Genomic DNA, 23,719 nt, shown 5'->3' with positions numbered 1-23,719 from the left:
TAAAGCGCTATACAATTTTTTTATTATTATTATTATTATTATTATTACGACGGTTCTAAGACAGTTAATATACCCCCAAATCTATATTTTAATTCATAAAAAATATTAAGCGTTACCTGTATAAAGGTCTCGCTCGCGCTCGCGCGCTCTCTTAGAGCAGCCTAACTCCATAGTGATGTGTGGCGGTTACCGCTCAACTGCTTTGGTCCCGCCCACCTGCTCCTCCTCCCAGTACTTATAACCAACGGACAGCCTTAACGTTAAAAGCAGAAAACTGGAGAAAAGATAAAGTAACTCGGAGGCTCTGCCACAGGAAGTGTATTGTGAGTATTTTTTTTTCCAGAGGACACACGAATAATACACCGCTGTGCTCCTGTTATCTCTCTGGCGGTCTTGCTCCCACAGCAACAGCCTCCATCACCAGCGGAAGGTAAGGGAGACTCCCCAACGGTGAGCCGGCCTCGGATATACTGAGAAGGTAAGAGTGGCTTAACGCGGACCGACTGTGATTTAAAGTTATGCGCTGGCTCCTCCGTGTCTCTTCTCCTCAAATGCCGTACCAACAAAGAAAGGGATCCATTCAACAATGATCCTTTGTCCCGTGAGACCTGCCTGCAATTATTCTGCTCAATGGCGTCCTTTGAGATTTGTCCGTGTGTGTGTGTGTGTGTGTGTGTGTGTGTGTGTGTGTGTGTGTGTGTGTGTGTGTGTTTTTTGATGGAAGCTGGTCTGTCAGAGACGACAGTTTTTTTTGCTGTTGTTGACGGACCGTGCACGCACCTCTTGGCGTTGAACACACACGCACGCGCACACGCGGACACTACATCCTTTTTTTTCTTCTTTTTAAGTCGCTCCTGGGACTTTTTTGAGAGTTTGCAAGTGACTCGTGCTCGTTAATACATCACCAGGCCAACTCCTCGTTGTGTCAGAGCGCTGAGCACGAGGAAGTGGGGAAAGCTCAGAGGTGATAAAGGGAGTTTTGGGGAGTCAAGGCAACAGCTCGTTATGTTTCTGCTGACATCCCGACCTCCCGATGTATGATTAACTTGACGAGGACCAGCTTCACTGTAACAGCAAAGGAAGGCTAAGAAGACATTACAAGACACTTTATATATATATATATATATATATATATATATATATATATATATATATATATATATATATATATGTATGTGTATATATATATATATATATATATATATATATGTATGTGTATATATATATATATATATATTTGTTATTTCAAAATGTTTGTCTGAGGGGACATTTACGGTAGATTTGAAGGGAATGAAAATAACTGGTTGTAGTTGAACAGCAGGCCATGAGGGATATCCCAATTTTCAGAAAGCAGCCTGTTGCTATACACAGTTGGGTTCTGCTCAGTCATTGTCGTTGGGGATAACACTTTGCCTGTTTTGTCACGACAAACAAAGGGCACTGTTTCAACCTCTGGGAGGTCTACACACACACACACACACACACACACACACACACACACACACACACACACACACACACAGAAATTTGGAAGTGGCAATCTTGAAGCGAGAACAGTGGAGGTTGTAAAAAGGGGAGTGGGAGGAGAGGATTTGGAGACACAGGATGGAGACAAGATGATGAAGACGGATACATGTTGAGTATCTGCGTGGACACACTAAAGAGAACGTGTTGTGTACTCATGAGTCACAGACTTGGAGGTATTTAAAATGGGCTGTTGTGTTGCCATGTACCTCTCCATCGGTTAATACGCCACTACAAGTATCGGCTCCATAAAGCCTAAACGAGTTATGGGCGCGACGGATCGGCCGGCCGACCACAAAGTTTTCCATGCAAATACGCACACACTGGCGTATTTGTGTCTTTGATATACTGCATTCGTGTCCGCGTTACTTTGACCGTGAAGTCCATGGGTTCATGACATCTCCGTATTGAAAGCATTCTCAATTTAAATGCAAATGGGGGGGGGGGGAAGATGCAGAGGGACCAAACATTTCCATGAGTTTGATTCCTTTCCTCATTTGCATACTGGCTTCAGTGGAAGGCTTTCCAGAAAATACAGTGAGTGTTACTTCCTCAAACGTCGCCGCTCTAATCCCATTAATCCTCAACTAAACAAAGCCCTCACCCGAGTTCCCCGTAAGGCGTTGTGTGTGTGTACAGTAAATGTCCTCGGAGTGTAAACCGAGAAGGCTCCGAGCAGCACTCTGGAGTGTTTGAGAAAGATAAGTTATTAAGCTCACAAAGGGTCGAAGGTGAGGAGTCGGGGATAAAGGCAGGTGTTCTCCCCCCCCCCGCCTTCACTCGCACATCCACCTCACAGAGGAAACGGCACAATCCCACTGTTAATGTGTCACCTAATTGGCAGTACATGATGACACAGTGAAACTTAGGGCCACACGTCATCTAGAGATGACTGATGCTGTGCACGCAAATGACTGTGTGATGTGTGAACACATTGTTGTTAGATTGGTGTCATGATGAATGAATAAACGTATTTAAAGATGGTAAAAAAAAAATGTCTTTCATGAGACAAAAATAACTTGATCAACAAATGCTGCACAGTATTGATGGACCGGTGTCTTTTTTTCTCTCTCTCTTTTTTTTCCATCGATAGGTAGAACAAGCCGCTGCAAAAATGGGATGCTTTGGATTCCTCAAAGTCATGATGTTTGTCTTCAATGGCATTATCTTTGTAAGTTTTGATGAAGTACTTCTGAACAGAACTTTCCACAGAAAACTCTGCCATTCTGACATTTTACCTCTGTGTGCATCGCGAGTAGCTTGCACTGTGAAAGGTGTGGCAAAGTATGCGAACAAATGGCGAAAAACAAAATGTTAACTTTGGGACAGAAATGAACCAGTGGGGCGTTTTTGCGAGACCAAATTTAACTTGAAGTAAGAGAATGTACAACATGTAAAACATCCTCCTGTTTGATATGGCTGTCCAACTGTTAATCCCTTTTACTTGTCAGAAATCAGTTGAAGAACATTATTTAAAAGCAATTTTAATATCGCACATCCATGAAGTTGTCGGACTTGTGAGGGACTAAAAAGAATGAATGGCCCAATTTGTAGCAGCAGAAGCCAATATATCCTGACTTCTAGTCCATGATGCGGGTCAAGCTCCAAAAAGCAGGATCCTACAAATCCCACAATGCATCTCATCTTTCATTAAACCCTCCCTGCTTGTTAAACGTCCACATCTGTCACATAAAATCAGCTCCCCTTGAATCCTTAAGGTTTTCCCCCACGTTTCCTCTCCCCCTTGTCTCTTCTTCTCCCCGTCACTCTCCCTCAGTTGGCGGGTGCTGCCATCCTGGGCGTCGGGATCTGGGTGAAGGTGGACAGCGGCTCCATCCTCAGCTTCCTCGGGAAGATTGAAAACGCACCGGCGGAGCTCAGTCAGGTGCTGAACGTGGGCTACCTGCTGATTGCAATCGGAGCGCTCCTGCTCGTCATCGGCTTCCTGGGCTGCTGTGGAGCCGTCAGAGAGAGCACGTGTATGCTGCTGCTGGTAGGTCGCTGTCTGCTGCTTCATGGAGGGTTACGGGATTAGTCAGCATTTTTAATAAAACAGTTTTTGCTTGATGAGAAGATCAATACCACTCTCAAGATAGAGTGGTATTGATCACCTCGTCTCATTCTTGACAAGCGAGTGAAAAAGGATACGTTTTTAAAAAAAAACTATTCCTGTGAAGATTCAAGCACAAATTGTTGGTGCATTCAAACGTATTGTTACATGCGTCGTTTTAATGGTTTCCATCCAAATTGGGTATAACTTTAAACAAAAAATGGGCTAAAAATAGAGTCGATGTGTTTTCCATTTTCCATTCGCTTTCAGATATGTGAGAACATGGAGTTGGGTGTGTTGAGATAAACAGCTGGCGGTGCACATTTTCCAGTTGGTTGCTACTAAGACATTGGAGGAGAGGGTGCCATGAGATTATGTATTAAAAGAGCACCAGTCAAACCTCAAACTATAGAAACCCAATGGAAGACATGACAGGAATATGATATCTTTCATGTGGATGTTTTTGCATTCACTCAGTTCAAGTGACTTCGTATTTTGAGTGACCGTTACTGAACGTTACGTGGTATATAACAAGTGAGAAAGTCCACTCAGGGTGTTTGTGGACGGGTCAAACAAACACAGGATTTTCACCCAGGAGGCCGCTGGTCGTGTCCTGTGTGAAACCAAAAATAATCATTGACTTCACGCTTTGTCACACAGCGGTTGTTACGGTTGTTTCTTCTTTCTTCTTCCTAGTTTTTCGTCATAGTCCTGGTGGTCTTCATAGCGGAGGTTGCAGGAGCTGTGGTGATCTTGGTATTCAGACCCTTGGTAAGTCAACTAAGGAACTTTTCCACCATCATGACAGGAGCTGCCTTCTGGCACTTGGGATAGAAACGCTCCTGTATGCTCGCATTTTAGGCAGACGAGTTGTTTACCAAGTTTGGCGCAGCTGCGGTTCAGAACATCAGGAAGGACTACGGGCAAAACCCTGACATCACGGGACTGTGGAATACCACGATGAGCTCGGTTTGTGATTCTGCTGAACACAAAATGTGATCATTTTCACACCGTTTCGCTGACGCTTTACGTAAGGAGCTCTCTTTTGTCCCCACGTTAGTTAAAATGCTGTGGATTCTACAACTCCTCGGACTTCGTGGACTCGCCGTATTATGTGGACCACGACAAGCAATACCCACCACAGTGCTGCCCAGGCCTCGATAGCCCATGTAACCAAACGGTGGCCGACAGTGTCACGGTATGGGCTCTCGGAAGAAGTAGAAACAACGAAAACATCCATGGGCATGATCCAAAAACACATTTTGAATTTATAACTTGTTTTTCTACCTCCTTTTACCTATTTTTTTATTTTCCTCAGACAATCACTGGGTGCTTCCCAAAGATCAAGAAGCTGATTGAAGACAACACGGTGGTCATTGTGGCAGTTGCCCTGGGAATCGCAGCTCTGGAGGTACGAGTTTATCTCTCATCTCATTTTCGATTAGGCCAAGGATATATATTTCAAGTTAAAATCAACACTTGATTAACTAAAAAAAAATCCTTCAACATACATCCTTTATTTGTTTTTGCACACATTTGTCTCACTTTACTTTTAATTGCGTGTCTTACTAATACCATATGTTCTCCCCAGATATGTGCCATGGCTGTTTCCATGATCCTTTTCTGCAGAATAAAATCCAGGGGGGACTAACTGCAAATGGTGAACTACGCCTTGGAAGGATCATTTTAATCACCGGGGTCTTTCTACTTCCTCTGTTGCCTCTAGAAGAGCGAAGGGCTATGCTTCATTTAGCAAAAGATGCCTCGTCATTAAAGGCAGTTAATGTCATATCTCGGGCAATCAGAATTACCGAATGACGTAACGAATCTATTTTTACTACGTTTAAATCTATCTTAACAGATGCCGCATATGAATGTAAATTATTTCTTAAGAACACTACACTTTGTAAAACGAGCTACACACTGCCGACTTCACCAGAGACCCTTTTTAAAATCTGCTATTACCTGTAACACATGGCCAGTCAATGAGGAGTCACATGATATCTGCGTTCATTGTGATAATGAAACAAAGGCTGGTATGTTGAGCATGTTGTTGCCATGACGCAGCATGTAAAATAGCAACAGATGTGATGCAAGATTTCTATGTATGTTGTATGGTGATCAATTTTGAAATAAAGTGAAAAGTATTTCTAGACCCTGGTGAGTTTTTGAGTTGGTCAACTGCAGGTAAACAGTAGCTAATAAACTATCTTTCTCTTTTATCACGCTTTAACAAGAAAAGAGGTCTGAGAAAAATGTGTTTTTCTAGAAGCACATGAGAGCTAAGAGTACATTTTCAGCCACTGAGTTTAAATTTTAAGTGGGCTGCATATTAGTGCCACTAGGTGTCGCTTGAAACAGTGGAAACATGAGCTCTGATTTTCCAGGAGATTCAGGATTTTGTTTAGACAAGATAACATTGACCACATACTCTATTTATTTGAATTGGGATTGAGCTAATCGTTCTGGTTTATTTAGCTTGATAAAACAATACAAGGGCAGATGTTAATATGTAACTTGGAGCAAATGTCGTTGACCCTTTCTTTTAGATGGGGTAACTTTAGAATTTGCAACACGCAGCTACAAAGGAGCAGCCGCCATTAAGGAAGCTGTGAGTCTGGAAAGAGACTTCCTCATGCTGGGGAGACGCTTGTGATCTTTGGAGTGCTCGGGTTAGTCTAACAACAGACTGAGCACTAGTTAAAATGCCTAAAGCTGTGATACATCGAGATTAGACTACCAGGCGTCAGTGGTACATTTGAATAATTTGAATCAAATGCTTGCCATCAGTTTAGTGTTGTCTGTTGTTGCTGAATGCAGCAACAAGACAAATACAGAGATGAGACCTTAATCTGATGCAATAAGGTCATATGTGTTATGTGGAAATTCATACAACTGACTTGCGACTGCTTTCAACGGTCATATATATATATATATATATATAAACAAACATGGAGAGTCAGTAATCAGTGATGTCCACATGTGTGGATATGTCTGAAAGAAACTAAACAAAGTCAAGTCAAGGTAGAGACTCTCAATGTTCAGCTGGAGAGACTTTAAAGCTGGAACCACACCAAACTCAGGTGTTGCTCGTTGGCTGACGATCAACCTCCTGAAAGACGGAACAGAGACACCAAACATCAGCGGTGGGCCGTCAGGGCCAGCAAAGCCTTCTCTGCTGGCCTAAACAGAATCACAAAGTTATAGCTATTTATGACTTCATATTTTTTCATAAATACACGACATGTATTGTCATTTATAAAAATATTTTTCCCATGATGATTGGTGATTGGTCAGTGGGCGAGCAAGTGACTATTGTGAAACTTAAGGTAGCCAGCAGAACTTAGTCAGAGTAGTAAGAGTTCAAGTTGAAAGATATGGAAGAAATTATGACATTTTTAACATTTTGCTTGGTGTAGATACATTTATTTTTATCCAGCTTTGTTTTTTGTGGACTTAATCTCTTTGTCAACAAAGGAAGGAGGATGGAGTTTGTCTTTAGGTGAACAGCATTTGGCAAGTGAACTGCATTTGTTTGTAGCGTGTGTGCTGCTGTTTTCCTGCTAAGCTAGTTTCGCGTAGCCGCCCAGAAATAACGTGCCTCAGCTGTGTTTTGTTTTGGTTTTCTTTGGTTCCGGGTTCAGAGGTCACACCAGGGACGTGCGGTCAGGGGAGGCAGAGCCTCACCTGCCATCATGAAAAGTAAAAAACAAATAATGCTAAAATAAATATTAATATTTCTCTACTGATCTGTGCTATAAATTTAAATTTATGTATGATTCCAATCATTTCAAGCATTTTTATAATCGAAATCGCTGAATTAGCGCATGTCCTGTTCGAACAGAGGAGACACGTGAGCTGTTCCTCACCTCAGACTGTGAATCCCTCACTAACTGGGTTGAGATCGTGTCTTTTTCTTTCTCATTGTTTGTCACCACTGTAATATTTGTAGACACTTTTATTATATGTCCTTTCTTTACGTAGAATATTTACTGTATTTCACGTCTGTGTAGAACATATTTAGTGTTGCTGATTTGACATTAAACCGCAGTGAAAAAGCACAGAGAGGCAAACAGTACCTCTGCCTCACTGAAGGGGGCGAGCGAGAGCCCACGGGTCGGGTTCATGCTTGTTCTGTCGTTGCTCTTCTTCTACAACTTCTCTTCTTCTTCTTATATTTTGCTTTGACCACAAACGTGTAAGATTCTATATCCAAGCTTAAAAATGTCTCAAAAAACAAGGAAATATGAACAAATCAACATCAATTCAACGTCGGACAGGTAAAGTAACAGTTAATGTGTTTGTTGTTCTCTTTATACATCCGGGGTTGTTACGCAGATTATCGCGGAATCTCACGATTTAGCGGGTGGTGCACATAGGTAATATGTACCTTACCTATGTGTGTGTAAAGAATGCTTATATGAAAAACAACCAGTAGTCAACGTGCAGGCTGCCAATTGAATGGTGATGTAAGCTTCTCTGTTGGGTTCATATATTTATAAATCTGACTTATGTAGCGTCAGTGCCTCACCAGACACGAGCCTCACCGCACGTCACTGGGTCACGCAGCTCGTTGTCTCCTACGTGAGCGCAGTCCACCGAAAACATTATATTTCCCACAATTTAAGCGTCTGCATTTTTCAAATGCACTAGTATTATTCAAACGTATTATTCGGTTCGTAAGCCTCGTACCGAACGGTTTAATACCAATACGTGTATTTTTACACCCCTAGAAACAAATAACCCTAGCTGTGACGTCATAATGAGGTTATGAGGAGATGGTTCAACTGTAGTAGGACAGCACAGAAGGTCCAGGTATAAAATGCACGGCCCGCCACTGCCAAACAGGACACAGACCCCTAGTGGAAGGGAGGGGTCGTAATACTGCATCAAAACATGAACATGACATCTGTATGTTACACCACATAAATGATTACCATGGTAACCACACTGTACTCTGTTCCAGCTTCATTGCGTAGTAGTTATTACATCCCACATGCTTGTTTATAGTTAAAGAATGGTCATTTTTTATTGATTACATTCCATTATCAAGCAGAATAAAATCACATAAAGGCTGCACCACAAGGATGAGTTACCTGCTTGTGTGGGACAGATGTTTGTTTAATTTGTTGTAAGAATATCAATTCATCCAAATCTAGGCTGAACACTTTTGTATGCTCATTGTTTATCTTTAGTTTTCATGAGTAAATCACTTTATACTTTAAAATGTGTAAAATCAAAAACGGTCAGTAGATGTCGCCATCTCACCACTAGACGGGAACAGCTGAGACCAGAAAGAGAAGCCTCCAGCAGCCAGCCACACGTCCTCCACATCACAAGCCTCTCTGTAGGGCAGTAGGTCAAGTTGAGAAAAATGTAACTGAGGAGAAAGAAAGAAAACACAAATAACCAGATATGTTTAAGGTGAACTACCTCCCAGCCAAAGAACAAAGGGACTGATTAAACAGAGAGAAGACGACATATGGTAAAATGTAGCTTTGACAACATACCTGTTACAGTCCTGTGGGACACGGTGGAACAGGCAACAGTGATGAATGCTGCCCGGAGAGATAAACAACTCCCTCACGGCACAATTCGACAGATTGATGAACTTATTGAACCAGATACACTGAATGGGATTGCAGCCAATCAGACAGAAATACCATTTCTTGGGTGTGTACCGGTAGAGTTCAAACTGAACAGCTCAGAGGGTTTTAATCCCAGCATGTTGGTACCAGTGCTTGTGTCCAGTGACCTTGATTGGCAAAGAGGCAACTGATCACGTGTTAACCCAAAATATCTCCTTTTTTCTTTTTAACCATAAAAAAAATAATAAAAATGTAAAATGTGTTTCCACCAACTGCAAACATACATCTACTGTGAAAATAAGAGGAAACACATGTATGCTGTATTATTTAAAGATATTGAGTATGTGTTTTCATATGTACTTGTCTATACACATGCTTGAACACTGTTGGGATCTGGAAGGTGCGTGTTTGGCTATCAGCAAATATGAAAAACGAAATTATTGACATCAATAGAATTATTAATGTCAATACGATTATTAACAATTATTAATAATAATGGGGCACCACCCTGAGACCAGGGACCAATAATCAAACAATAAGTTTCGAAATTGGTGTTCAATCACAATGTCAATAGTCAAAGTACTATTCCACATTCAGTTTGAATTTGAGCACAGGCCACATATCCAGCTATTATCACAATACACACGTACAAAGTAATCACGGAAACTGCTCTTTAAAGTATAACAGAGTTTATTAAATTCCAACAATACTGATCAAGTCAATAATAACTAAACAACTACTATACAATTTTGAGGCTACTATCTGAAATCAGATCTGAATCAGATATCAGATAACTGTCACAATTTAACTTTTGTGATTTTTTTTTTTCAGTCCTTTTCTGCTTTTAAAATGGGTGGGCCTAATGGGCCTTATCCATTGATGAACGTATGCTTACTCGCTGGATGAATGATCGAGAGTTCCAAAGCATGTGATCTTTCAAATGTTTTCAGGATCCCACTGTAGCTCCACCAAAAATACAGATGATCTAAATGTTAAATTTGCTGCCAGGTGTTGGATCCTGGTCTGAAGACAGCGAGGTAGATTGTGTACTACGAATGGAGCTCTTTGATCGAGTGAGCCTGTGTCTCTGAGTGAATCTACTCGTCCAAACTCTGGCATTGAAGGCATTCACCTCGTTTTGTTCAATCTGCGTTCATATTCACTTTGTCCGTTCGTCTCTTCACTTTATCCATTGTTGAACATATGGTTGAGAAGGGTTCATTCTTTGAGTTGAGCAAATTCTCCTCTACTGAGCCTTCTTGGAGCCCACTTGAGGTTCTGGATGAGGAAGAGGAAGGACTCCAAGTGTAATAGCCTGGTTGGAGCCGTTGGAGTCGGCGTGAACATCTCTACACAGCTGAGTCAGGAGGGTTCCCCCTCAGCAGAGTAGTGATGAAGATGTTAGCCAGCGTCTCTCTGTCACGGAGAATGACGACAACGTGACCATGTCCCTCTTCAAATTGCAGCCTGATTTCGAACCGGAAAATGTAATTCCAAAGATAGCGCAGTGTGTGCCGGAGCATGGCAACGATACCTCTCTTCACTTTATCCATTGTTAAACGTATGGTTGAGAAGGGTTGGGAGGCAGCAGTCCTACTTCACGTCGGTGTGTTAATGTTAATAGTTCATTCTTTGAGTTGAGCAAATTCTCCTCTACTGAGCCTTCTTGGAGCCCGCTTGAGGTCCTGCATGAGGAAGAGGAAGGACTCCACAGCGGTGACCACCTGTGTAATAGCCTGGTTGGAGCCGTTGAAGCCGGCGTAAACGTCTCTACGCAGTTGAGTCAGGAGGGTTCCCCCTCAGCAGAGTAGTGATGAAGATGTTAGCCAGCGCCTCTCTGTCACGGAGAATGACGACAACGTGACCATGTCCCTCTTCAAATTGCAGCCTGATTTCGAACCGGGAAACATAATTCCAAAGACAGCGCAGTGTGCGCCGGAGCATGGCAACGATACCTCTCTTCACTTCATCCATTGTTGAATGTATGCTTGAGAAGGGTTGGGAGGCGGCAGCCTTACTTCACATTGGTGTGTTAATGTTAATAGATGAGTTGAGCAAATTCTCCTCTGCTGAGCCTTCTTGGAGCCCACTTGAGGTTCTGGATGAGGAAGAGGAAGGACTCCACAATGGTGACCAGGGTGAGCCTCAGTGTAATAACCTGGTTGGAGCCATTGGAGTCGGCGTTAACATCTCTACACAGCTGAGTCAGGAGGGTTCCCCCTCAGCAGAGTAGTGATGAAGATGTTAGCCAGCGTCTCTCTGTCACGGAGAATGACGACAACGTGACCATGTCCCTCTTCAAATTGCAGCCTGATTTCGAACTGGGAAATGTAATTCCAAAGACAGCGCAGTGTGTGCCGGAGCATGGCAACAATACCTCTCTTCACTTTATCCATTGTTGAACGTATGGTTGGGAGGCAGCAGTCCTACTTCACGACGATGTGTGAATGTTAATAGTTTGAGTTGAGCAAATTCTCCTCTGCTGAGCCTTCTTGGAGCCCACTTGAGGTTCTGGATGAGGAAGAAGAAGGACTCCACAGCGGTGACCACCTGTGTAATAGCCTGGTTGGAGCCGTTGAAGCCGGCGTCAACATCTCTACACAGCTGAGTCAGGAGGGTTCCCCCTCAGTTCCACAGTGTGAAGTCCTTATTTGACTTTTTAGTTTGTGTCCCTGAGATTTTATAAATTTATTGCAAAATAAGTTTTGTCCGGCACATTGTCCATTATTCTGTTGTTGGTAGTCTGCACCTCCTGCACAGGTGTTTGCTCTGCAGTACAGCACCACTTCTGACTTTTAATAACATAAAGCATGAATAAAATAATGACACGGAGCAAACAAATGTTTCACAATGTTTATTTATTCATCAAGCGTAGAGAAATCGCTACATCGTAGTGTCAAAGGTGCATCGGCTACATTTGCACATACAAGGAATTTTGATTGGTGATTGGCTTATAACAATAGACATAGTGCAATAGTAACAAAACATGCAATTGTAGAAGTTATTTAAGTGTATATTTTAGGTGAAGAGTTTTGCAGGGATGTCTGTGATTATCCTGGGGATGCAAGTGTCCGAATCAGTGAGGGTCCTGGGCTGTGTTGATGAGCTCAACTGGAGACGGCAAGAAGCATTTTTCGTGGCGTGAGGTATTGGTCCTGATGGACCGCAGCTTCCATCCGACTCAAACAGTTTGTGTCCAGGGTGAAAGGGATCAGCAACAATCTTTCTTGCCCGCTTCAGGGTCCTGGAGGCGAACAAGTCATGGAGGGACGTTAGATTTCAGCCAATCACACTCTCAGCAGAGCAAATTATACGCTGCAGATGGTGATGGAGGAGGTGAGGATGGACTCAATGATGGCAGTGTAGAAGTGCGCCATCGTTGTCTTTGGCAGGTTGAACTTCTTCAGCTGCCTCAGAAAGTAAATTCTCTGCCGAGCCTTCTTGGTGTTGGAGCATATTTTAAGGATCTCTACACAGCTGAGTCAGGAGGGTTCCCCCTCAGCAGAGTAGTGATGAAGATGTTAGCCAGCGTCTCTCTGTCACGGAGAATGACGACAACGTGACCATGTCCCTCTTCAAATTGCAGCCTGATTTCGAACCGGAAAATGTAATTCCAAAGATAGCGCAGTGTGTGCCAGAGCATGGTAACGATACCTCTTTTCACTTTATCCATTGTTGAACGTATGGTTGGGAGGCAGCAGTCCTACTTCACGTCGGTGTGTTAATGTTAATAGTTCATTCTTTGAGTTGAGCAAATTCTCCTCTACTGAGCCTTCTTGGAGCCCGCTTGAGGTCCTGGATGAGGAAGAGGAAGGACTCCACAGCGGTGACCACCTGTGTAATAGCCTGGTTGGAGCCGTTGAAGCCGGCGTAAACGTCTCTACGCAGTTGAGTCAGGAGAGTTCCCCCTCAGCAGAGTAGTGATGAAGATGTTAGCCAGCGCCTCTCTGTCACGGAGAATGACGACAGCGTAACCATGTCCCTCTTCAAATTGCAGCCTGATTTCGAACCGGGAAACATAATTCCAAACACAGCGCAGTGTGCGCCGGAGCATGGCAACGATACCTCTCTTCACTTCATCCATTGTTGAATGTATGCTTGAGAAGGGTTGGGAGGCGGCAGCCTTACTTCACATTGGTGTGTTAATGTTAATAGATGAGTTGAGCAAATTCTCCTCTGCTGAGCCTTCTTGGAGCCCACTTGAGGTTCTGGATGAGGAAGAGGAAGGACTCCACAATGGTGACCAGGGTGAGCCTCAGTGTAATAGCCTGGTTGGAGCCATTGGAGTCGGCGTTAACATCTCTACACAGCTGAGTCAGGAGGGTTCCCCCTCAGCAGAGTAGTGATGAAGATGTTAGCCAGCGTCTCTCTGTCACGGAGAATGACGACAACGTGACCATGTCCCTCTTCAATTCGCAGCCTGATTTCGAACCGGGAAACGTAATTCCAAAGACAGCGCAGTGTGTGCCAGAGCATGGCAACGATACCTCTCTTCACCTTATCCATTGATGAACGCATGAGTACTCGCTGGATGAATGATCGAGAGTTCCAAAAAATGGGATCTGTCAAATGTTTTCAGGATCCCACTGTAGCTCCACCAAAGATACAGATGATCTAACTGCAGCACTCAATTTATTGTGCAGGTTTTCGGTAACTGAAAGACTTGCAGCCAATCATCATGGAGAAGGGAGGTGGAGTGGGAGGAGTAAAATTTGCAGTCGGGTTGTTACAATCCCGGAGCAACAGACTGAACCGAGGATCATTTCGGTACCGACTATGTTACTGTTCCCGACTTGAAGCGTGCGGTGGATTAATCGGACATGAAGCGTCTGCTTTCACACACTGTATCTGTGCAGTAGTGTTGCTGTCTACGTTTGGTGGTAAATCTTGTTCCGAAGACGCCGAGGTGGATTGTTTACTATGGAGCTCTTCGGTCCGGGACAATTTCAGAGAGACACCATGTCTACTGAAACACAGAACACTTCAACCTCCATTCACAGTTTGTTGGACTTTGATCTAAATGTGATTATTAACTCTTTTATAAAATATTGTTTGGCTGATATAACTTCTTATCTCGTCAAGATCTCACAATGTCGTACCGACTTTCTTTCATCGTGACTGCTTAAAAACATTAAAATGACATCATACCCACAGCGTTGCCTCCGTCTATATGTTATACCACATTAATGATTAACATGGGAACCACACAGTATACTCTTGTCATTGTATAGTAGTTATTATAGTTATTATGTTTGTGTGTAGTGAAATATTGGTGATCGATTAATAATGAATGTCTTTATCGAGCAGAATAAAAACACAGAAAACTCTCCTTCAGCTTCTCCAGCATTTGAATGTATGTGAGACTTTGTGTGCTCTCTAGCTCAAGGCTGCACCACAGTGATGAGCTATTAGCTGCTTGTACTAACTTGTAGAATGGTGCTGTCAGGCTCAAGACAAACTTTTGGGAAAGAATTGGGAGGAGTGTACGTTTAGGAGCGTGTCTGAAGAGAGGCAGGCCAATAGAGAGTAAACTAATGTCTCTGTGCCACGTAGTGCCCGTGCAGCTGTCTATTGGACGGAGGGCAAATCCTGGATCTTGATTGGCAAAGAGGCGACTGATCACACGTTAACCCGAAATAAGTCATTTTTCTTTTAAACCCCAATAAAAATGAAAAGGTCAAAGGATCCCGCTGTAGCTCCTCCACAGATACAGGTGATCTAACTGCTGCACTCAGTCCTGTAGATTTTCGGTAACTGAAATAGTCCAGCCCATCATCATGGAGAAGGGAGGTGGAGTGGGAGGAGTTAAATTTGCATTCGGTTTGTTACAACCCGAAAGAAACAGAGGGAACAGAGGATCATTTCAGTCCGGAGTATGTTACCGTTCCTGACTTGAAGTGTACTTGGATTAATCGGACATTTGGTCGAGTGAGCTTGTGTCTCTGCGTGATTCTACTCGTCCAAACTCCGGCGTTGAAGGCTTTCACCTCCATTTTGGACCACTTTGTTGAATTCTGGAATCGCCCTGTTTGCAGTGCTGCCTTCATTAACAGCTGCTGCAGCCAGTTTCTACACCGAATTCTGTGAACTTCCTGAGGGGTTTTCAATGACAACGTTTTGCTAATGTGGGAGTGTAGAGGAAAGAATAGTTCTCCTTTGTTGTAGTTTATTTCCTCGTTGGCTGATGTAAGGTATTTGTATCGTTGCAATATTTCTTTCTCTGTCGTGCCACAAACCTTAGATATCTGAAGTACAGCACTACTTCTGACTATTAATAACATAAATCATGATTAAAATGACAGTATTTTTATCACAAGTACAGAAAACGCTATGTCGTACTGTAAAACTTGCGTCCATGCTTTAGTTGCCTTTTATGGCTTTGACTTTCTCTGTGCGCTCTTTTGATGACAAGGTGTAGTCTTGTCGTTCAGTGTCTGCGGTCGACTGTACAGAGATTTAAAGTGCGTACGTTCAAGTAGTTGACCGAGTTTGATGGTTAATCTTGGTCCAAAGACACAGAGGTGGATTTTACAAACTGCTGAGCACCTTCACAGGTATGTATGGGGCGTGACACGACGGAGAGAGAACCATTGCAGCGATACGACTACATTACATCAGCCACCTTGAGGAGGGCTGGGAGGTGGCAGTGCTACTTCACCTGGGTGTGTTAAGTAGCACAGTTGGAGCCGCTGAAGCGCAGTGGGAGGAGTAAAATTTGCAGTCGGGTTGTTACAATCCCGGAGAAACAGACTGAACCGAGGATCATTTCGGTACCGACTATGTTACTGTTCCCGACTTGGAGCGTGCGGTGGATTAATCGGACATGAAGCGTCTGCTTTCACACACTGTATCTGTGCAGTAGTGTTGCTGTCTACGTTTGGTGTTAAATCTTGTTCCGAAGACGCCGAGGTGGATTGTTTACTACGAATGGAGCTCTTCGGTCCGGGACAATTTCAGAGAGACACCATGTCTACTGAAACACAGAACACTTCAACCTCCATTCACAGTTTGTTGGACTTTGATCTAAATGTGATTATTAACTCTTTTATAAAATATTGTTTGGCTGATATAACTTCTTATCTCGTCAAGATCTCACAATGTCGTACCGACTTTCTTTCATCGTGACTGCTTAAAAACATTAAAATGACATCATACCCACAGCGTTGCCTCCGTCTATATGTTATACCACATTAATGATTAACATGGGAACCACACAGTATACTCTTGTCATCGTATAGTAGTTATTATAGTTATTATGTTTGTGTGTGAGGCGACTGATCACACGTCAACCCGAAATAAGTCATTTTTCTTTTAAACCCCAATAAAAATGAAAAGGTCAAATGTGTTTCCTCTCCACCAACTGAAAACATATATTTGTGAAATAAGAATAAACACATGTATGCTGTATTATTTAACAATATTGAGAGTGTGTTTTCATCATACGTGTCTATACCAGTCAAAACTCTAGAGTTCTCCTGTTTGCTGAGCTGCCTGCATTAACAGCTGCTGAAGCAATCAGCCTCTCAGACTTGGTCTGTTTTATACACAGAATTATGTTTACTTCATAAAAGGTTTGCTATGACAATTCATGGTTAAATGTAGGAGTGTAGAGGACAGAAAGATTCTTCTTTTCATTTACTTTATCTCCTTGTTGGCGGATGTAAGGTATTTGTATTGTTGCAATATTTACTTTTCTGTTGTGTCACACCCTGCAGATACCTGTGAAGGTGAACAATAGTGTGTACAGTCCACCTCTGTGTCTTCAGACCAAGATTCAACACTAAACATGAACAGCTTAACGTGATCCGTGCAATAATTCACAGCAATCAGGCATCTTAGTGTCTTGAGATTTTGTTCCGCTCGTTTCGTTCATACTCGTCAGTGTGAAGACCATGTTTGACTTTTTAGTTTGTGTCAATGGGATTAATGCAAAAAAACATTCTGTCCAAAAATAATCCACTATTTTGAGCTTTGTTGTCTGCACCACGTGCACAGTTGCATTGGGGAGTACTTTGACTTCCTCCGTGCGCTCTTTTAACAACGAGGTGTTGAAATCATTTCTTCAGTGTCTCTGGTCGACAGCACAGAGACTTGAAGTGTGCGGTTCACTCATTCAGCGTGAGGCGTGTAGTCGCATTGTTGCAAAAGCGCATGATGGCGATTCTTGGTCTGTAGACACTCAGGTGCTCGCAGGTGCGCAGTGCTGCTCACATTCACAGGGCGGTGCGGGTTGTGACACGACGGAGAGAGAAAAATCGCAACGACACGAACAAATTACATCAGCCAACAGGACTGAGAGGAGGCAGTCTTGATGCTGACTTGAGTAAATTCAAACGATGAATAAAATAATGACACAAAGTAAAGAAATAATTCATAATGTTTTTTTATTGATTAAGAGTAAAGAAAGCGCCGGTCGTAGTTTGGAAAGTTCAGAAGTGGTGTTTTAGTGGCTTTGGGGAGTACTTTGACTTCCTCCGTGTGCTCTTTTAACGACGAGTTGTTGAAATCATCTCTTCAGTGTCTGTGGTTGACGGCACAGAGACTTGAAGTGTGCGGTTTTATCATTCAGCGTGAAGCGTGTCCAGTCGCGTTGTTGCAGAACGCGTGACGGTGAGGCCCGGTTTGTCCGTTTGTGCGCAGTGTTGCTCACCTCCACAGGTGCGAGTTGTTACACGACGGCGAGAGAAACATCGCAACGATACGAGCAAATTACATCAGCCACCAGGACTGAGAGGAGGCAGTCCTACTTAACGTGGGTGTGCAAATGACCTCGTTCGATATGCGGAAACACGTTCACGTCTCTACTCAGCTAAGTCAGGCGCGTTCCCTTTCAGCAGAGTTGTGACGTAGATCGTAGCCAGTTTTTTTCTGCCACGGAGAAGGACAACAACGAGACCGTGCCGCTTTTCAAATCGCATTCTGATTTCCAACCGAGAAACATGAGCACGAAGAAGTTGCATTGTGTGCTGGAGCACAACAACGATACCTCTCTTCACTCCATCCATAGTTTAGGGTTTGTAGATTTGCCGGGTTAATGATCGGACTTCAAATATCTGTGATATTTCGATTTTGTTCAGGACCTCTCTGTAGCTCTGCCAAAGCTACGAATGATCTAACTGTGGCACTCAGTTTTATGCGCAGATTGTCATGTGACTGGAATCGTCCAGCCAATCATCCTGAGGTGGGAGGGGCAGTGGGAGGGGCAGTGGGAGGGGTTAAACTTTGCGGCCAGAGACATCCACAGAGAAGCAAACCGCGCGGTATCGCACGGAGCAATCGTTCAACATCAAACCTGTCCTTTTACGCACCATGTATCCGTACGGTCCGACCCGTCATCATGGAGATGGGAGGTGCAATGAGAGGGGTTCATCTTTGCAGCCAGACTGAGACACAGAGAAGCAGACTACACAGAGTATCTTCTCAGTACGGAGCAACGTTTACTGTACAGATCAGAAGCGTACGGTAGATTAACCTGAAATCAAGCGTCTGCTTTGATGCAACAAAACTGTGCTGAAGCGTTACTGTGGACGCCGACAACAGAGCAAAAAGCTGTAATGACAGAAAACTCTCCTCCTTCAGTTTCTCCAGCATATGAATGTATGTGAGACTTTGTGTGCGCTCTAGCTCAAGGCTGCACCACAGTGATGAGCTATTAGCTGCTTGTACTAACTTGCAGATTGGGCATGAGAGTTGGGAAGAGTGCATGTTGAGGAGCATGTCTGTAGAGAGGTCGGCCAATAGAGAGTTAACTCATGATGAACAATAATGTGTACAGTCAAACTCTGTGTCTTCAGACCAAGATTTACCACAAAGCATTGACAGCTACCGCTCTACACGTGATCCGTGCAATAATTCACAGCAATCAGGCATCTCAGTGTCTGAGATTTTGTTCCGCTCGTTGCGTTCATACTCGTCAGTGTGAAGACCATGTTTGACTTTTTAGTTTGTGTCAATGGGATTAATGCAAAAAACCATTCTGTCCAAAAAATAATCCACTATTTTGAGCTTTGTTGTCTGCACCACGTGCACAGTTGCATTGGGGAGTACTTTGACTTCCTCCGTGCGCTCTTTTAACAACGAGGTGTTGAAATCATTTCTTCAGTGTCTCTGGTCGACAGCACAGAGACTTGAAGTGTGCGGTTCACTCATTCAGCGTGAGGCGTGTAGTCGCATTGTTGCAAAAGCGCATGATGGCGATTCTTGGTCTGTAGACACTCAGGTGCTCGCAGGTGCGCAGTGCTGCTCACATTCACAGGGCGGTGCGGGTTGTGACACGACGGAGAGAGAAAAATCGCAACGACACGAACAAATTACATCAGCCACCAGGACTGAGAGGAGGCAGTCTTGATGCTGACTTGAGTAAATTCAAACGATGAATAAAATAATGACACAAAGTAAAGAAATAATTCATAATGTTTTTTTATTGATTAAGAGTAAAGAAAGCGCCGGTCGTAGTTTGGAAAGTTCAGAAGTGGTGTTTTAGTGGCTTTGGGGAGTACTTTGACTTCCTCCGTGTGCTCTTTTAACGACGAGTTGTTGAAATCATCTCTTCAGTGTCTGTGGTTGACGGCACAGAGACTTGAAGTGTGCGGTTTTATCATTCAGCGTGAAGCGTGTCCAGTCGCGTTGTTGCAGAACGCGTGACGGTGAGGCCCGGTTTGTCCGTTTGTGCGCAGTGTTGCTCACCTCCACAGGTGCGAGTTGTTACACGACGGCGAGAGAAACATCGCAACGATACGAGCAAATTACATCAGCCACCAGGACTGAGAGGAGGCAGTCCTACTTAACGTGGGTGTGCAAATGACCTCGTTCGATATGCGGAAACACGTTCACGTCTCTACTCAGCTAAGTTAGGCGCGTTCCCTTTCAGCAGAGTTGTGACGTAGATCGTAGCCAGTTTTTTTCTGCCACGGAGAAGGACAACAACGAGACCGTGCCGCTTTTCAAATCGCATTCTGATTTCCAACCGAGAAACATGAGCACGAAGAAGTTGCATTGTGTGCTGGAGCACAACAACGATACCTCTCTTCACTCCATCCATAGTTTAGGGTTTGTAGATTTGCCGGGTTAATGATCGGACTTCAAATATCTGTGATATTTCGATTCCGTTCAGGACCTCTCTGTAGCTCTGCCAAAGCTACGAATGATCTAACTGTGGCACTCAGTTTAGTTCGCAGATTGTCATGTGACTGGAATCGTCCAGCCAATCATCCTGAGGTGGGAGGGGCAGTGGGAGGGGCAGTGGGAGGGGTTAAACTTTGCGGCCAGAGACATCCACAGAGAAGCAAACCGTGCGGTATCGCATGGAGCAATCGTTCAACATCAAACCTGTCCTTTTACGCACCATGTATCCGTACGGTCCGACCCGTCATCATGGAGATGGGAGGTGCAATGAGAGGGGTTCATCTTTGCAGCCAGACTGAGACACAGAGAAGCAGACTACACAGAGTATCTTCTCAGTACGGAGCAACGTTTACCGTATAGATCAGAAGCGTACGGTAGATTAACCTGAAATCAAGCGTCTGCTTTGACGCAACAAAACTGTTGCTGAAGCGTTACTGTGGACGCCGACAACAGAGCAAAAAGCTGTAATGACAGAAAACTCTCCTCCTTCAGTTTCTCCAGCATATGAATGTATGTGAGACTTTGTGTGCGCTCTAGCTCAAGGCTGCACCACAGTGATGAGCTATTAGCTGCTTGTACTAACTTGCAGATTGGGCATGAGAGTTGGGAAGAGTGCATGTTGAGGAGCATGTCTGTAGAGAGGTCGGCCAATAGAGAGTTAACTCATGATGAACAATAATGTGTACAGTCAAACTCTGTGTCTTCAGACCAAGATTTACCACAAAGCATTGACAGCTACCGCTCTACACGTGATCCGTGCAATAATTCACAGCAATCAGGCATCTCAGTGTCTGAGATTTTGTTCCGCTCGTTGCGTTCATACTCGTCAGTGTGAAGTCCATGTTTGACTTTTTAGTTTGTGTCAATGGGATTAATGCAAAAAACCATTCTGTCCAAAAAATAATCCACTATTTTGAGCTTTGTTGTCTGCACCACGTGCACAGTTGCATTGGGGAGTACTTTGACTTCCTCCGTGCGCTCTTTTAACAACGAGGTGTTGAAATCATCTCTTCAGTGTCTCTGGTCGACAGCACAGAGACTTGAAGTGCTGCTCACATTCACAGGGCGGTGCGGGTTGTGACACCGCAGTGTGCGCTGGAGCACAACAACGATACCTCTCTTCACTTCATCCATAGTTTAACGGATGCTTATTCGCTCGATGAATGATCGGAGTTCCATCGTCTGTGACTGTCAATTGTATTCAGGATCCCGCTGTAGCTCCTCCACAGATACAGGTGATCTAACTGCTGCACTCAGTCCTGCAGATTTTCGTTAACTGAAATAGTCCAGCCCATCATCATGGAGAAGGGAGGTGGAGTGGGAGGAGTTAAATTTGCATTCGGTTTGTTACAACCCGAAAGAAACAGAGGGAACAGAGGATCATTTCAGTCCGGAGTATGTTACCGTTCCTGACTTGAAGTGTACTTGGATTAATCGGACATTTGGTCGAGTGAGCTTGTGTCTCTGCGTGATTCTACTCGTCCAAACTCCGGCGTTGAAGGCTTTCACCTCCATATTGGACCACTTTGTTGAATTCTGGAATCGCCCTGTTTGCAGTGCTGCCTTCATTAACAGCTGCTGCAGCCAGTTTCTACACCGAATTCTGTGAACTTCCTGAGGGGTTTTCAATGACAACGTTTTGCTAATGTGGGAGTGTAGAGGAAAGAATAGTTCTCCTTTGTTGTAGTTTATTTCCTCGTTGGCTGATGTAAGGTATTTGTATCGTTGCAATATTTCTTTCTCTGTCGTGCCACAAACCTTAGATATCTGAAGTACAGCACTACTTCTGACTATTAATAACATAAATCATGATTAAAATGACAGTATTTTTATCACGAGTACAGAAAACGCTATGTCGTACTGTCAAACTTGCGTCCATGCATTAGTTGCCTTTTGTAGCTTTGACTTTCTCTGTGCGCTCTTTTGATGACAAGGTGTAGTCTTGTCTTTCAGTGTCTGCGGTCGACTGTACAGAGATTTAAAGTGTACCGACGATTCGTTCAACATCAAGCGGATGCTTTTACCCAACATGTATCCGTACGTTCAAGTAGTTGACCGAGTTTGATGGTTAATCTTGGTCCAAAGACACAGAGGTGGATTTTACAAAGTGCTGAGCACCTTCACAGGTATGTATGGGGCGTGACACGACGGAGAGAGAACCATTGCAGCGATACGACTACATTACATCAGCCACCTTGAGGAGGGCTGGGAGTGCATACAACCTGCTTCTGCATGTTCCACCCTAACCTCTTCACCTCTCCTCTCATGCTCACACAGCACTTTAAAGGCCTATAGAGTGTTTGGATATTTTGGGAGGAGAAATGACTGTAAAAAAAATAAAATGTGGAGTTCCTGCCACCTAGTGTCACATTTGGCTTTTGCAGCCATGGACAAGTCAGCCAGATCCCTCAAAGAACCTGGTCTAATAGACTCAGAAGAGCACCGTCAAAAGCTCAGCTCCTAGTGAAACACCCAACATCACAACCCACCAACCCTCCCTCCCTCATGAGAATCTGGTCAGAGCATCTGTTCTGGTCCATTAACCCTTTAATTGTGCCTAAACCAAATATTTGCTGTACTGAAAATATCCATCCTGAGCACCCTATCAAATGCTTTTTCTGTATAAATTCTTAGCAAAAGCAAATCCTCATTTTTTTTTTTTTTTTTTTTGACAGTGATCAAATATATTTGACGTCCATCTTTTATCAGCTTACTATTATCTCTGCTTTCTTTAGGATCATGTTGGTGCTCAGGCGCACAAATCTAATGCAAAATGTAGGACTGGTGTCAGAGTTGTCCTGAACTCTTAGTAAAAGTCATTGTTAGATCCATCATCTATCATGTGCGTCTATTATTATGTTTTTTTGTTCGGGTGCGCTCTGATGAGAAGAGACTTGTTTTGGTTTTAGATGCATTTCTGTTTTTGTTGTGTCCCTTGTTCCCGATCATCGTTGTTTATATATTCTCATGAAATTATACAAGTAAAACCTGGAGGTACTTATGGACCTCTGTGAGAGAAGATGCATTCCTGACTTGATGAATTGTTTTAGTGGAAGAACCCTTTATGTTTAGATGTTTAGATTTTGGTCTGGATGCTCTGCAGCTCTTTTTCAGCAGGAAAGTGGAACTGCTCATTGGAAGGATTAAGATAAATAACAAGTTATGCTGTGGTGCTGGTCTTTTTAACATGGCAGCTAGAAGCAGTGACCACCTGCTACAGTAATTACACCAAGATACAGTACGGCAAATTATTTCATTTACACCGGGGCTGCAGGAAAAATTGCAACGCTCTCGCTTTCCACTGATAATCCATTCCTCTCAGGTGCTCCACTAAAGCCAGTAGAGGGGCGGCAGAGCAACAAAACACACGATCGTAGCTGCTGTGAGCTATTTGTAACTACTTTGTACAAAGTTAGGTAGAGTCCTGCACCGC

General features: G+C 43.6%; 1 protein-coding gene across 1 annotated transcript; it reads left to right on the top strand.

The window, feature by feature from the left end:
* tspan34b (tetraspanin 34b) lies at positions 1-5,727 on the top strand. The gene is made up of 8 exons (XM_068737057.1): positions 1-478; positions 2,618-2,695; positions 3,302-3,517; positions 4,271-4,345; positions 4,436-4,543; positions 4,635-4,772; positions 4,893-4,985; positions 5,166-5,727. The coding sequence occupies exons 2-8, from the start codon at positions 2,639-2,641 to the stop codon at positions 5,223-5,225; spliced, it is 747 nt and encodes a 248-aa protein (XP_068593158.1). The 5' UTR covers positions 1-478; positions 2,618-2,638; the 3' UTR covers positions 5,226-5,727.
* Positions 5,728-23,719: the final 17,992 nt, after the last annotated feature.

This window comes from Cebidichthys violaceus, unplaced genomic scaffold (genome assembly GCF_023349555.1).
Source record: "Cebidichthys violaceus isolate CVI_PGR_0920_01 unplaced genomic scaffold, fCebVio1.0.p SCAF_75, whole genome shotgun sequence".
Taxonomy (NCBI): Eukaryota; Metazoa; Chordata; class Actinopteri; order Perciformes; family Stichaeidae; genus Cebidichthys; species Cebidichthys violaceus.
This window is presented reverse-complemented; position numbering and strand designations above follow the sequence as displayed.

Excerpts from the sequence above, each read along its gene's own strand:
- tspan34b (XM_068737057.1), top strand. The coding sequence starts at position 2,639 with ATGGGATGCTTTGGATTCCTCAAAGTCATGATGTTTGTCTTCAATGGC. Across the intron at positions 2,696-3,301 it reads TCTTCAATGGCATTATCTTT|TTGGCGGGTGCTGCCATCCT; the intron begins GTAAGTTTTGAT and ends ACTCTCCCTCAG. Across the intron at positions 4,773-4,892 it reads CGGTGGCCGACAGTGTCACG|ACAATCACTGGGTGCTTCCC; the intron begins GTATGGGCTCTC and ends TATTTTCCTCAG.